General features: G+C 49.4%; 1 protein-coding gene across 1 annotated transcript; it reads left to right on the forward strand.

Annotated features, from left to right (window-relative positions):
• Positions 1-2,180: 2,180 nt before the first annotated feature.
• Positions 2,181-10,805, forward strand: SERPINC1 (serpin family C member 1). The gene is made up of 8 exons (XM_041127711.1): positions 2,181-2,382; positions 4,941-5,056; positions 5,734-6,112; positions 8,445-8,660; positions 8,998-9,135; positions 9,220-9,613; positions 9,969-10,033; positions 10,252-10,805. The coding sequence occupies exons 2-8, from the start codon at positions 4,956-4,958 to the stop codon at positions 10,423-10,425; spliced, it is 1,467 nt and encodes a 488-aa protein (XP_040983645.1). The 5' UTR covers positions 2,181-2,382; positions 4,941-4,955; the 3' UTR covers positions 10,426-10,805.
• The last annotated feature ends 1,154 nt before the right edge of the window (positions 10,806-11,959 follow it).

The raw sequence follows: 11,959 nt of genomic DNA on the forward strand, positions 1-11,959 counted from the left end.
GCACGAACCAAAATCTAAGCAAATTTGTGTTCCTGCTCACCGCTCAGGTATGTTTAAGGGCTGTTTCTTTCCAGCTTCTCAAAAAAAGGGCACAATTCAGAGGACAGTGCAAGCATGTTGAGAAAACACACTGTCGCCCTGCTGCTGTAAACTGCTCTGGGCTCTTTTCTCTGAAAAGCGGAGAGCAGAGCTTGTGATTTTTCTCCAGAGGTTGCAAGCAGCGGTGTTCTGTACCACACAGCTCCATGGGCACTTGCAAAAGACAGCAGCACCCTGAAACGAAGGGGTCCCCTGTCCTGGCTGAGACATCTTGAGTTGTTTTTGTAATCTCCTTCCCCATAATTGGGAACTCCAACTCCCTGTCTCCTGGACTATGAGTGTGGGAGAGACCAAAACTGAGGTATGGTGCTTGATCTCTCTTGCCCCAGGCTGCCAGGCTTAGACCTTTGGTGCTTAATGGTTTTGAGGAGCTGATCCCTGCTTTGGGTCTTGAACAGCAGCTTTAGGAGAAAAACAGTCCCTCTGCTAGAGTAACACAAGGCAGCTATTGGTTTATATTAACACGCTTGTAATTTTGGATGCTTCCTTAGGTATAGCTCTGCTCAGGCATCAGTGCTGGGTTGTTGCTTTTGAGCTGAACCAGTGATAAATTGCCACTTACGTGCTGCACTCAAAAAATATATTTACTCAGCTATCCTACCAGGTATGGCTTGGGCAGCTTGCAGATCCCTTCAGCCCTACGGTGCCAATTCTGGAATTAACCTTGCTGTTAATAGGGCCGCCATCATTGAAGAAAGCATTTCCATGCTCAGTTTTAGGCGTTTGGCCTCTTTTAGAGTTGAAGTGAGCATGCAGTTGCAATACCAGCGTACTTTGTCACGCTGGTAAGAGTTCATTCACGTTAGCTTAAGCTATATGGGGTGTGCAAAACACAATAGGTATTTGCTCTTGTATTTACTGCTTTAAACTACCTCTAAGCACTGGGTGAACAGAAACCCATGCTTGGATGTTTGCCTGCTGCTCTCTGCTGGGTGTGGAACCTCCCTAATTCACCCTGAAGACCCTGGGACCTGCAAGCATGTGAGTTACCTTGGAAAATTAAACCAGCAGCCACTTGGAGCAACAAGGTACAGTGCACGTGTCCTTCCATTCTCATCGAGGGCATTTTACCTCCTGCAGCAGATTACAAATACCTAACCTGCGGGTTACTCACTGACTTGCATTGCAAGTCTGGCCTGATCTGTGGTCAGGCAGAAAGCAATTCTGAGGAGCAGGTGTTTGTGTGTGTGTTACTGGGCTGTGTTCAGAGTGGATTGTGTAGGTTTTGTGCTTGCTTTTGATGAAGATATCCCTGATTATAGAACTGACGAGAGGGCAAGAATGATGTTATGTTGGGCAGAGGCAGTTTTTAAGAGTGGCACTTGTGGCCCCAGGCTATGAAGGGGAGCCCACGAAAGCAAAGATGGGTCCAGAGCACGTCGTCCTATTTTTCATGTGCGTTTATTTCCACAATCTCTCCCATTTTTATTCTAGCCTGTACTGGTATAGTAAGGGCTTTTACTTTCCCCCAAACCAGTTTGCAGCTGCATTTTCCCATTAAGACCTGGGCTCTTACTGCAGGGCAGTAGTAGGGTGGCTTTAGCACTCACTGTGCCAGCGAGCTCCTGGGTTTTGATGTTCAGGAGGCAATGCAGTTGCATTTGTAGAGCAGCTGCATCCTAGATCTGAAATTGTGTTGCTTGGTCCTGCTCCCAGTGCAGCTAGGCAGGGGCAGATGCTGTTAATCCTCAGCTTTCTAGCTGTGCAAGTGAAAAGGTGAGTGTAGTTAAGAGGGGGACGTATTTAAAACTGCAGAGTGTGAAGTGGGGCAGTTTCTCCCCACTTGTGCCTTTTCGTTTGGGAAATGGGGCGTGACAGGTCTTGGGCAGAGGGAAACATTTTGCTGAGTTACAAGATACTAAAGTGAGATTTACAGATGCCTTAGATCATCACATTTTTATTTGAACTCTTGAAAGTTTGGGGTTGTTTTTTTCCATGGTATAAGCAGTTAATTTTCTGTTGGCAAGAACTGAAGGTATCTGGCATTTGCGTGGGGTAGGTGGTCGAACTTTCCCTTGTCAGATTGAACTTTAAAACCTCTTTCAAACTAAACATTGCTTTTTTTCTGCTCTTTGCTTAACCTTCTGCAGCTGGTCATCAGCCTTTGGCCTCAGCATCCTACCCCCCTCTCACCCTCCCCTGCTTTCATCTCAGCTCTGCTTGAGCACAGAAATCCAGTAGGGAGGCTGCTTTGGACTGGTTTGGGTTCAAGCAAGACTGCCCTTTTGTCTTAACGATTTGCATTTGCATCCTAAAAGCAGAAGGCTGGAGGTACAAGGGCAGGTAAGAGAAACAGATTTCACTAATCTTTCATTGTTAATTAATTCCTTGTAACAGGTTCTTTTCCCTTTGTAGGAGCCCTGTGAATTTTAGCTGCTGACAGAGTTTTTTTGCTCTAGGCATGGGCCCGAGGAACCATTTCAAGAGGGCCCTCCCATCCCAGCTCTCATGAAGGCTTGCTTCTGTACAGCTCACTAAAGTGTCATGCTTGACTTTTATCCCCAACTTGTAGCAATGCTTCATGGTGTGGAGAGCAATTCATAAGGTCAGGCTGTCCTGAGTAATCACTGATCTCTTGCCCAGCTGTAAAAGAGCACTGCTGATTTGCTTTGCACTCTGGTTTTGGGGTGTGAGGGGATGGGGAAGGCTTTTATTCTCAAGAGCCGAAGTCAATCTCAAAATGGTTTGAGATACTTAACATTCCCTGGGCTCTTTAGCACACTGCATGGGTGCTGTGGGACATTCATGCCACCATAGGTAGCACTGGTAGGCTCAGTAGGTTGGTTGCTGGGGGGTGAGCTGCGAGTCTGCAAGCCCAGTTAGTCATCCTTTCATGCAGTGATGAGAAACACTGGGATGGAAGTGGCCTGCGCTGGCTGCAGTCTGGCTGTGTTGCACAGCAGGCATGGGATGGGGGATTTTATGCTTCCCTGGAGCCTTCTGATTTAGAGCTGAATCAGGAACTTGTTTCTTGGCTTTCCACGCCAAGGGGATGAAGCAGAAAAGAGAGCCCTTTCTTGTTTTTACATTATTCCTTGCTAGTAACCCCTTTCAGGCAGTGATGTTGCAGTAATACTTTTGGGATTCTACCAGAATGAAAGAAGTTGACATATGGAGTGCATGGCAGTGCTGCAGAGGAAAAGGGAGTGTTGAAGAGCTCTGGAGGGAGGAGGACTGTTTTTTGGCCAAGTGCTACAGCAAAGAGCTGGCCTAAGAAATAGCATGGGCTCTTGCCTGTAAGAGACAAGACTGGACACATCAGGGCCCAAGTCAGCCTTAGTGGCTGATAAATTTGATTTAAAGTGTTAGTGTGAAGTTCTGTATCTCCTCTAAGTTGATGGAGTCAAGACTTTACTGTGAAGTAGAAACAGGGAGTCTTTCCCATTTAATCAGGACAGGATGAAGAAGAGGTGCTCTCCCCAGTCTTGTGCTTTGGGTTTTAAATTTGAGATTAGCAGCACTTTCTGTGATGGCAGACACCACGATCTGCCTCTAGCTTGACAGAAGCAGGCAGTTGTGCTTGTACAGGCAGGTGGATATGCCTTTCCCCTGAGGTGAGCTGAGTGACAGGCCACAGACTACAGTGAGGTTGTCCTTTCTGCGGTGGGACCAACCATGGGTACATCAGTACTGCCGGAGCGAGAGAGAATTAAGCGTGGGTGAGAGAAGGCTGCTGGCAGGCAGCGAAGGGCCACCCTGGTCCAGGCCCTAGGGCTGTGGAGCACAGAAGTGTGCCTGGCTTGTTGCTGGCTGATTTTTCCTGTAGGAGTGAAAGGTTCGGAAGAGCAGCACTTCCTGGAGCACTTTCAATTGTCTGAATATTTTTCCTTTCTCTTGGCCTCCTGCCCTGGGTGTTGTTTTTGCTTCTGTATTCGGTTGACTTCCCTCCCCTTTCAGATTTTTTGCCCTCTGCATCTATCCTAAACCTTTTGAAAGATAATCTGTTTGTTGTTACCAGCAAGAGCGGTGGCCATGGACTGAGCAAGTACGTCTTGTTTTGCACGTTTTCTTGCAGTACTTGTTGCTATGCTATTAGTCTATGCTAAAGAGGGCCCCTTGGGGCTCGATATGGTCTCAATGCCAAATGAGGTAATTTCTGCTTTTGCAGAGGAATTTGAGCCAAGATGAAGTCATTGCCCCAGAGCCTGGAGAGGGGGTTGTAAAAGAACCCAGAGGTCTCCTGCTCCTGGATCAGCCCTTGAGTTGCTCCTGTTTTCTTCCCTCAGGTGCTGGCCTGCCAGTCCTGGCAAGACCACAGACCCAGAGGTCACCAGTGCTAAATGCAGCTGATCTTTGATTTAGTTACTCAGGAGGCAGTGCTTGGTAGCTGTGGCAGTGAGTATGTGGGGGCAGGCAGAGACCTACCCAAGTTAGACATATCTTTGAAAAAGTCTTCCACGGCAGGCAAGTCCTCAGCGGGCTGCCAGCCCTTTCCAGTAGTTGCTTCCCGAGCTGTTGTGGCTGCGGTCCGTGAGCTTCCTCCCACGGGGTATGTGAACAAACCCACCACAGAGTCATGTAAAGGGCATCTCAAAACCACAATATGCAGGAAATCTTGTGTGCCACTTAATCGGCCCTAGGATGGCTGTTGAGGCCTTGCTGCCAGAGCTGGTGGGATGTGCAGATCCCCTGCTTTAGCAAAGGTGGAAAATACAAATTCTCTCTGCCTTGCTGGGAGATTTTCAGAGACCTGCTTTTGCTGGAATGTGGTTATTACCATTAGCCTATCCTCCTCTGGTACCAGGGACAGTCAGTTTGCATTGAGTTGTTGTGAACTTTGGACAGGAATAGCATTGGTGCACCAGCTACACCATACACACTTATAAAATACACTTTTTCAGGATTAAAGATGCTCAATGCATGGAGGGACCTACTTCCCTGAAGACCTCTTCCTTACCACCTCTCTTCTCTGCTATAGTGTTTCCTGCATCAGTACCTTAAATAGCGTAAAGCTGAGGTGAGCCTGAAAGCACAGACAGTAATTGAAGGGGTCAGAGGAGCTCTGGTGAAGGGAGGAAAGAGACCAGGAAAAGTAGGAGATTCCCCCAGGGAAAAGGGGAAGAAAACAGTCAAAAACATTTTGTCTAAGGGCAACTGGGCTGTGGAGCTTGGGGTACCTGGGAGCTTTCCCCATGAGGAAGATGGGTAGGATCTGTACAGAAGCATAAATATACCTGGACTGCAAATCGGGGCAGCTGGGAGGCTTTGGTGGCTCTGTGCTGGCTCCTGTTGCAGGCAGGCCTGGGGAAACGCTGCGTGGGCAGGGTCCTTTCACTGTAGCCACCTCGGCTCGCTGATGGGGAGGACTCAGAAGTTCAAATCATCCGTTTTTGTACAAAATTGTCAGGGCTGAGCCTGCTGCTTAAAAAAGAGGGCACAAGGGGCTCTGGGAAAGCACTGTTTTCAGTGTATTGTTTCTAAAAGTGGTGTGTGCTCAGAGGCATGCTCATCCTGCTGGTGGTGTCTGTCTGTCCTCCTGGTTTATCCTGTAGCTACAGGACAAAAGGACAATTGGAGAGGACCGTGGGGCTCCTGTCACTCTGATGTTGGCTGAAATGGGGCCAGTGGGCTGCAGAGGCAGTGTGGGTTTTCTGGGCAGGCCAGTGTGTATAAGCTTTCTCTTTCTGGTTCCAGGACAATGCATCTTTTTGTGGTGTGTCTCTTCAGTGTCTGGGGTCTGGCTGCCCCTGAGCGCTACGTCGTGGAAGACGTCTGCACTGCAAAGCCACGTGACATCCCGGTGAATCCCATCTGCATCTATCGCAACCCCGAGAAGAAGCCCCAGGAGGGCGAGGGGCAAGAGCCAGGGAAGGGCAAGCTCCCAGAGTCTACTAACCCCCGGGTCTGGGAGCTGTCGAAGGCCAATTCTCGCTTTGCTGTTGTCTTCTACAAGTACCTGGCTGACTCTAAGGACAATGGGGAAAACATCTTCATGTCACCCCTCAGCATTTCTACAGCCTTCGCCATGACCAAGCTCGGAGCTTGTGGTAGCACCCTCCAGCAGCTCATGGAGGTCAGTGGCATTTCCTCAGCCTTTTCCTGTAGCTGTCACCAGGGTCTGAAAGACAGCAAAGGTGATAATGGCCAACTGCTGCTACAGGGCTCCCTGGGTCAGGATGGATCCCTGGTTTGTGAAGGGAGACTTCTATTTAAACAAGCCCCTGGGAAGGATATACACAGGCTGCTTGTCTTGGGATTTGGTTAGATCCCAGCTCTTTCCTCTGATTCCCTATTTGGATCCAGCATTCCAGGTGGGTTTCCTGGGTTTGAGAGGTTAATTTTCATCTGGAGGAAAGGAAGCCCATTTGGGAGATGAGGGAAGGGAATGGGAACAATTTGTTTCTCACAGACTGGGCAAGCAATGAGCTGAGCAGGTAGCTAAGCCTCTTCTTGTGCAAAAAGCAGGAAAAGCCATGATACCAAGTCCCATTGAGAAAGGCTCTTTTTCATATTCCCTCTCTCTCCTTTGGGGCAAAAATAAGACACATGGGACACCTTCCAGTCCACCTGGCTTCCAGGGCTGTGCCACCCTGCGGGAGCACAGGAACATCAGTTAGGCTTACTACAAGGAGGCCCTCAAGAAGTAAGAGCAGTCTGAGTGCTCAGCCAGAACTAAACAGCTTCTGTCTGCTTGTGTTGGGCAGCATTACAACAGCACAGTAAGAGCCTGAGCTTCTCAGGCAGGGGAGCCTGTATGCAGGCAGCCTCTCCTTCCAGCTGTGGCTTCTAAACCCGGAGGAGGGAGCTCTGGTCCTGGACCGGGAGGTAATCCTCAGTTCTGGCTCTTCCATGGGACCAATTAACTCCCTGCCTGTCCAAGCACCCTTCTCGCTGTCAGACCTGCTTGCCTGACAGCTGCGAGTACACTTGTCTGCCACGTGAGGTTTGGTACTGCCTGTACCTTCCTTGCAGACTGGAGACTATAGCCCAGAGGGGCCTTTCTCCCTGCAATGAGGAGGTGTGAATCAAACTGCTCCACTTGTCCCTACTGCCGCTATCCTTACAGATCCTGCCTCTGGAGTAAGTAATGTTGGGGTCTCCTGCCATCATCCACACAGTCTGGGCAGAGCAGAGGAGTGAACCACATCTCCAAAATCTTCACTCATGCCTTCCCCTCTGGGCAGCCCTTCCCCCTGGAAGGGACCCTTCTCTCACTGAGCCACCCAGGACGCAGAGCTGCAATCCTAATCCCCCCTTTTCCCTACAAAAGGGCCAATAATGCCACCTTTGCCTCCTAGGAAATGGTCCCAGAGATCCTGGATGTTCATGTGGAGCAATGTGCTGTGGGATTTTCTGTGCCTTAAAACCCTGAGGTTTGGTAGCAGTAGACAAATCATAACTGTCCTTCCAGCTGGCAGCTAGGAGCAGATAAGAGAAAATGCACTGTGCTGCAGAAATCTACCCTCAAAACAATTGCTACATATTCCCATTCCCTGTGAAAATAGATAAGGTGTACCAGAATTACTCAACAGGCCACAAGAACTGCTCCTGGAAAGGAGCAGCCTTTGGCATCATCACAGGAGGGTTTAGCACAAATCTTGTGAGTCCTCCTGTGACCTGCGCTGACCCGAGAGCTGCTTCCAGGCCCTGTCAGCGCAATGCTTATCTCGGGTGAGGCTCTCACTGGGGTGTGGTAGGGGGTTTATGAACACTGTGCATAAGCTAAGTTAATTTTAACAGCACTGGGGGAAGCCTTGTGGTTCATATGCCAAGCTAGAATCTGTTCCCTGATAGGGGTCAGAATGCACAGAGAAAAACATCACCAAGACCTTAGTGTGTCTTCTGTACAGCCATCTAAAGGGTCTAGCTAAGTTATGCCCACGTTTGAGATAGACACACACAAAATGATGCATCTTGCCCTGACAGCTGGGGCAACAAAAGTGGGTGGGGAACAGAGGCAAAGAAAGAGGCAGATCCAGGCAAGTGCCCTGCCAACAGCTCTAGGGAAGGAACTTCAGTGAGCAAGAGCTGGAGTCTTCTCTTGGGTAAGATGCTGGGTCAAAGACAGTCAGAAGTTGGGACCAGTCAAAGGCAGAGTATGGAGAGCAAGGAAGCCAGAGTTAGAAAGAGGAGCAGTAGCTCTCCATGCTGAGCAGTGTTTAACCCTCCATTTTGGATCTCTCCAAATCTAGGTCTTGGGATGGTGATGTGTTGCTCTTACGTAGATTTGGGTTTCAAATTAAACATGGAGGGTGAAGCTCTGAGGGCCTGCAGATTTCTTGGCTTCGTGATTTAGGCCGTTGAGCAGCAGGCAAAGGCTGCGTCACCACTTGCTGTGGGGCTCGGGAGCTGTGGGAGTGCAAGAGCCTGCTCATGGATTCCTCCTCACTGTTTGGCTCCTCCAGGTCTTTCGATTTGACACCATTTCGGAAAAGACATCGGATCAGATCCACTTCTTCTTTGCCAAGCTGAACTGCCGGCTTTACAAGAAAGCCAACAAATCCTCAGAGCTGGTATCAGCCAACCGCCTCTTCGGGGAGAAATCTTTGGTCTTTAATGAGACTTACCAGAACATTAGTGAAATAGTTTATGGAGCGAAACTCTGGCCCTTGAACTTCAAAGTGAGTTTGAACTACTTGGGATTTTTCTTGTTCGTTCATTTTTTTCCCCGCCCTGTCCTTCTGCTTTTGCTGTGTCCCTATCTTTTGCCCACAAGGAGTGCCCTCCATTGGGTGGGTGGGACATCAGTGAAGGCAGGAGGGACTATGGGATGCAGCTCCTCCTGTCCCAGGTCACCTTAACCACAGTCACTTCGCCACTCCTCATTTCTAAACGTTGCAGCACTACACTGGGAGCAGTGTCCTCCCCGAGCACACACCTTGTTAAAGTCTCCTGCAGAAGGGATACAAAGAGGTGTTTAAAAGCTTTGACTTAACCTTTTTTGGTCTCTTCCTTCAGGAGAAGCCAGAATTTTCCAGGAAGATCATTAATGAGTGGGTAGCTAACAAGACAGAGAAGCGCATTACAGAAGTGATCCCAGAAAGAGGTATTGATGATCTCACTGTCTTGGTCCTGGTCAACACCATTTATTTTAAGGTATGGCTAACAAAACTGGGGGAGCAGCCCATTTCCCTGGGGGAAACATGATGCTCATGTTTGTCCTCCCCTTCTCCCTTTTAGGGGCACTGGAAATCGCAGTTCCCAGCTCCAAACACAAAACTGGATTTATTTCATAAAGCCAATGGTGACACCTGCAAAGTCCCAATTATGTACCAGGAGTCCAAATTCCACCACGCATCCATCCCCCAGGACAAAGTCCAGGTGCTGGAGCTGCCTTACAAAGGGGACGATATCACAATGGTACTGGTCCTGCCCAATGCTGGGACGCCGTTGGTGGAGGTGGAGCGAGACCTGACATCGGAGAAGCTGCAGGACTGGATAGATTCCATGATGGAGGTATCTCTCTTTGTCTACCTCCCTCGCTTCCGCGTCGAGGACAGCTTCAGTGTCAAGGAGAAGCTGAGAAAAATGGGGCTGGAAGATCTCTTCAGTCCAGAAAATGCCAGACTCCCAGGTCAGATGCGGAGACGGGGTGGTGCAGGGTGGAGGTGGGGGGTAACCATTCCTCCATGGGTGCCAGGGCAGTAAGTGCAGCAGCACATGAGGAGTGAGAACATGAAAGCGTTTAGATGTTGCTGCAGTCAATGATGGACTCTGTGGTCAAGTCCCATCATGGACATGCAGCCCTGCTCTGGACTAAGGACATGGGAGTTAAGCGATCAATTGCAGTTGGTGAAGGATATTTCTGCTGAAACCAGGACAGCAGATATGCCTTCCGCTCGAACACAGTCCACAAAGGATGGAAGCATGTTCTCTCCTGAGCTGTTGTCTAAAAACATAGTTTTAACTTTCTCCATTTCGTATTTCAGGTATCATTGCAGAGGGTCGTACAGACCTGTATGTATCTGAGGCTTTCCACAAAGCCTTCCTTGAGGTAAGCCTTGTTTTTTCCCAGGCGTGTCTTCCTCTTTGTTGCTAAAACCATTAAAAAGAAAAAATAGCTCTGCACCCGTGGTGTTCATGTCCTCAGTGATCTGGGGCTTTGGGGGGAGGTCGGAGCTTGGCACCCACCTTCCATGGAGAAGGAGGGCGAGCCCTCTACGTACTGCGTAATGCCCATATCTTAATCCCATCTTCTCTTTTGGTTGGTAGGTGAATGAAGAAGGCAGCGAGGCATCAGCTGCTACAGCTGTCACCGTCTCTGGCCGTTCCTTCCCCATGAACAGAATTATCTTCAATGCCAACAGGCCCTTCCTGCTTTTCATCCGGGAAGCCTCCCTCAACACCATTATCTTCATGGGCAGAATAGCCGACCCTTGCTCCTAAAGGGGCTCTCAGGGCCTCGCCTCTCTCTTCTCTGCCTCTGGAAAAGGGGCAGTAGGGTATTGCCATGAAGCCCGGGCTGCTCCTGGGGTGGTTGGTCTTACTGTTTGGTGCAAGCTGCAGGGAGGGACTGTATCCAGCTGGGCTGTAACCGCTCCTCCTTGCTGTGTCAGGTGAGGTGGCTCAGAGGGCACTTCACCTGCTCCATCCTTCATTCAAAGGGAAGCTGAATTTTTTCTGGCACCAGTATTTTTGAGGCACCCAAACCTGAGTCCAGCATTGCTGTCATTCTTGTATCCAACCCTCCTCCCTTTCAGGCCTCAAACTGTAACTCTGATCCCCTGGTTCATTAAAAACCTATAGATCTGTATGTAACAAACTGATCTCTGAATGGACAGTTTTCACTAAGTCACTTCCTAGACTTATTTAAACTTTCCTTTTTCAACAAATGGGCTCTTCCCTGTGTGCCCCAGCAGAGCAGCCCCATGCTGGAGCAGTCAGTGGAACAGCAGCAGCCAAATGGCATGTGCTGGCTGGGCCGGAGACATCTTTACACGGCTCTGTGTGGCACAGCTGGCAGGTGGAAGAGCTGCCACACACCGGAGCCCTACTTGCCAACAGCTCTGACATGTCCTAGTGCTGAGCAGTTGCTCTTGAAAACCTTGCGTAGCCAAGGCTGTGTATCTGTCTTTTTGAGTATTAAGACTTAAAACTAGGTCCATGCTGAAAGTTACTGTAGCATGAACTGTGACAATGCCCAGGTAAGGTAACCAATATCTGTAACTGTTAAAAATCTGTTATTTCACCTGCAAGTTTACTCCTAGAGCTTGAGGTGTCCTGGCCTGCTGCCATGCCACATGTGTCATCTGACCTCTGGTCCACGCACAGTGGCCATACTGCTGTAGGACCTCTGACAGGGTTGTCTTGAAAAGGCAGAAGAATGTGATGAGCTTTCCGCTAAGACTTCTGCATTTAGGGCGGCTGTTTAAAACAAAAAGAGCAGTGAAAGCGCAGTCCTGTCCTGTTGCCAGTATGTTACAGAAGTGGTGTATGCAGACAGTTGCTAAAACACCAATAGATGGCAGTCCCCAGTGTGCAATTTACTCTGGATTTTGTAGAACCAGTGAAACATCTGCCTTTATAACGGCTTCTTCTCAGCAGGAATTGCCACAGCAAGCCACGCAACGAGGGAGTTAACTTAGATGTGCCAATCTGTGATAGAGCTGGTATGAAAAGATGTTTCGTTGCTCTGTCTGTAGTTTTGGAAGCAGTTAGGGGGTTTGCAGAACTATCTCTCCTGCTCCCCAGCAGGAAGGTTTGAGTGTGTGTGTTGGAAGTGGTGTGTGGTTTGGACACGGAGAGTCACCTCCTCTGTTGTATCACGGGGTTGTGTCAGTCGGTCCCCTACACGCTTAAGAGACCTGTAAAGCACTTGCCCCTTCTGTGCTGACATGCTTGCCTGGAGTAATGCCTCGGAAAGCAGCTGTGTATGTAATGCGGAAGCTGGGGCCCTGGAAGAATAGGGGGAGCATTCTGG

This window comes from Aquila chrysaetos, chromosome 12, assembly GCF_900496995.4.
Source record: "Aquila chrysaetos chrysaetos chromosome 12, bAquChr1.4, whole genome shotgun sequence".
Lineage (NCBI taxonomy): Eukaryota > Metazoa > Chordata > Aves > Accipitriformes > Accipitridae > Aquila > Aquila chrysaetos.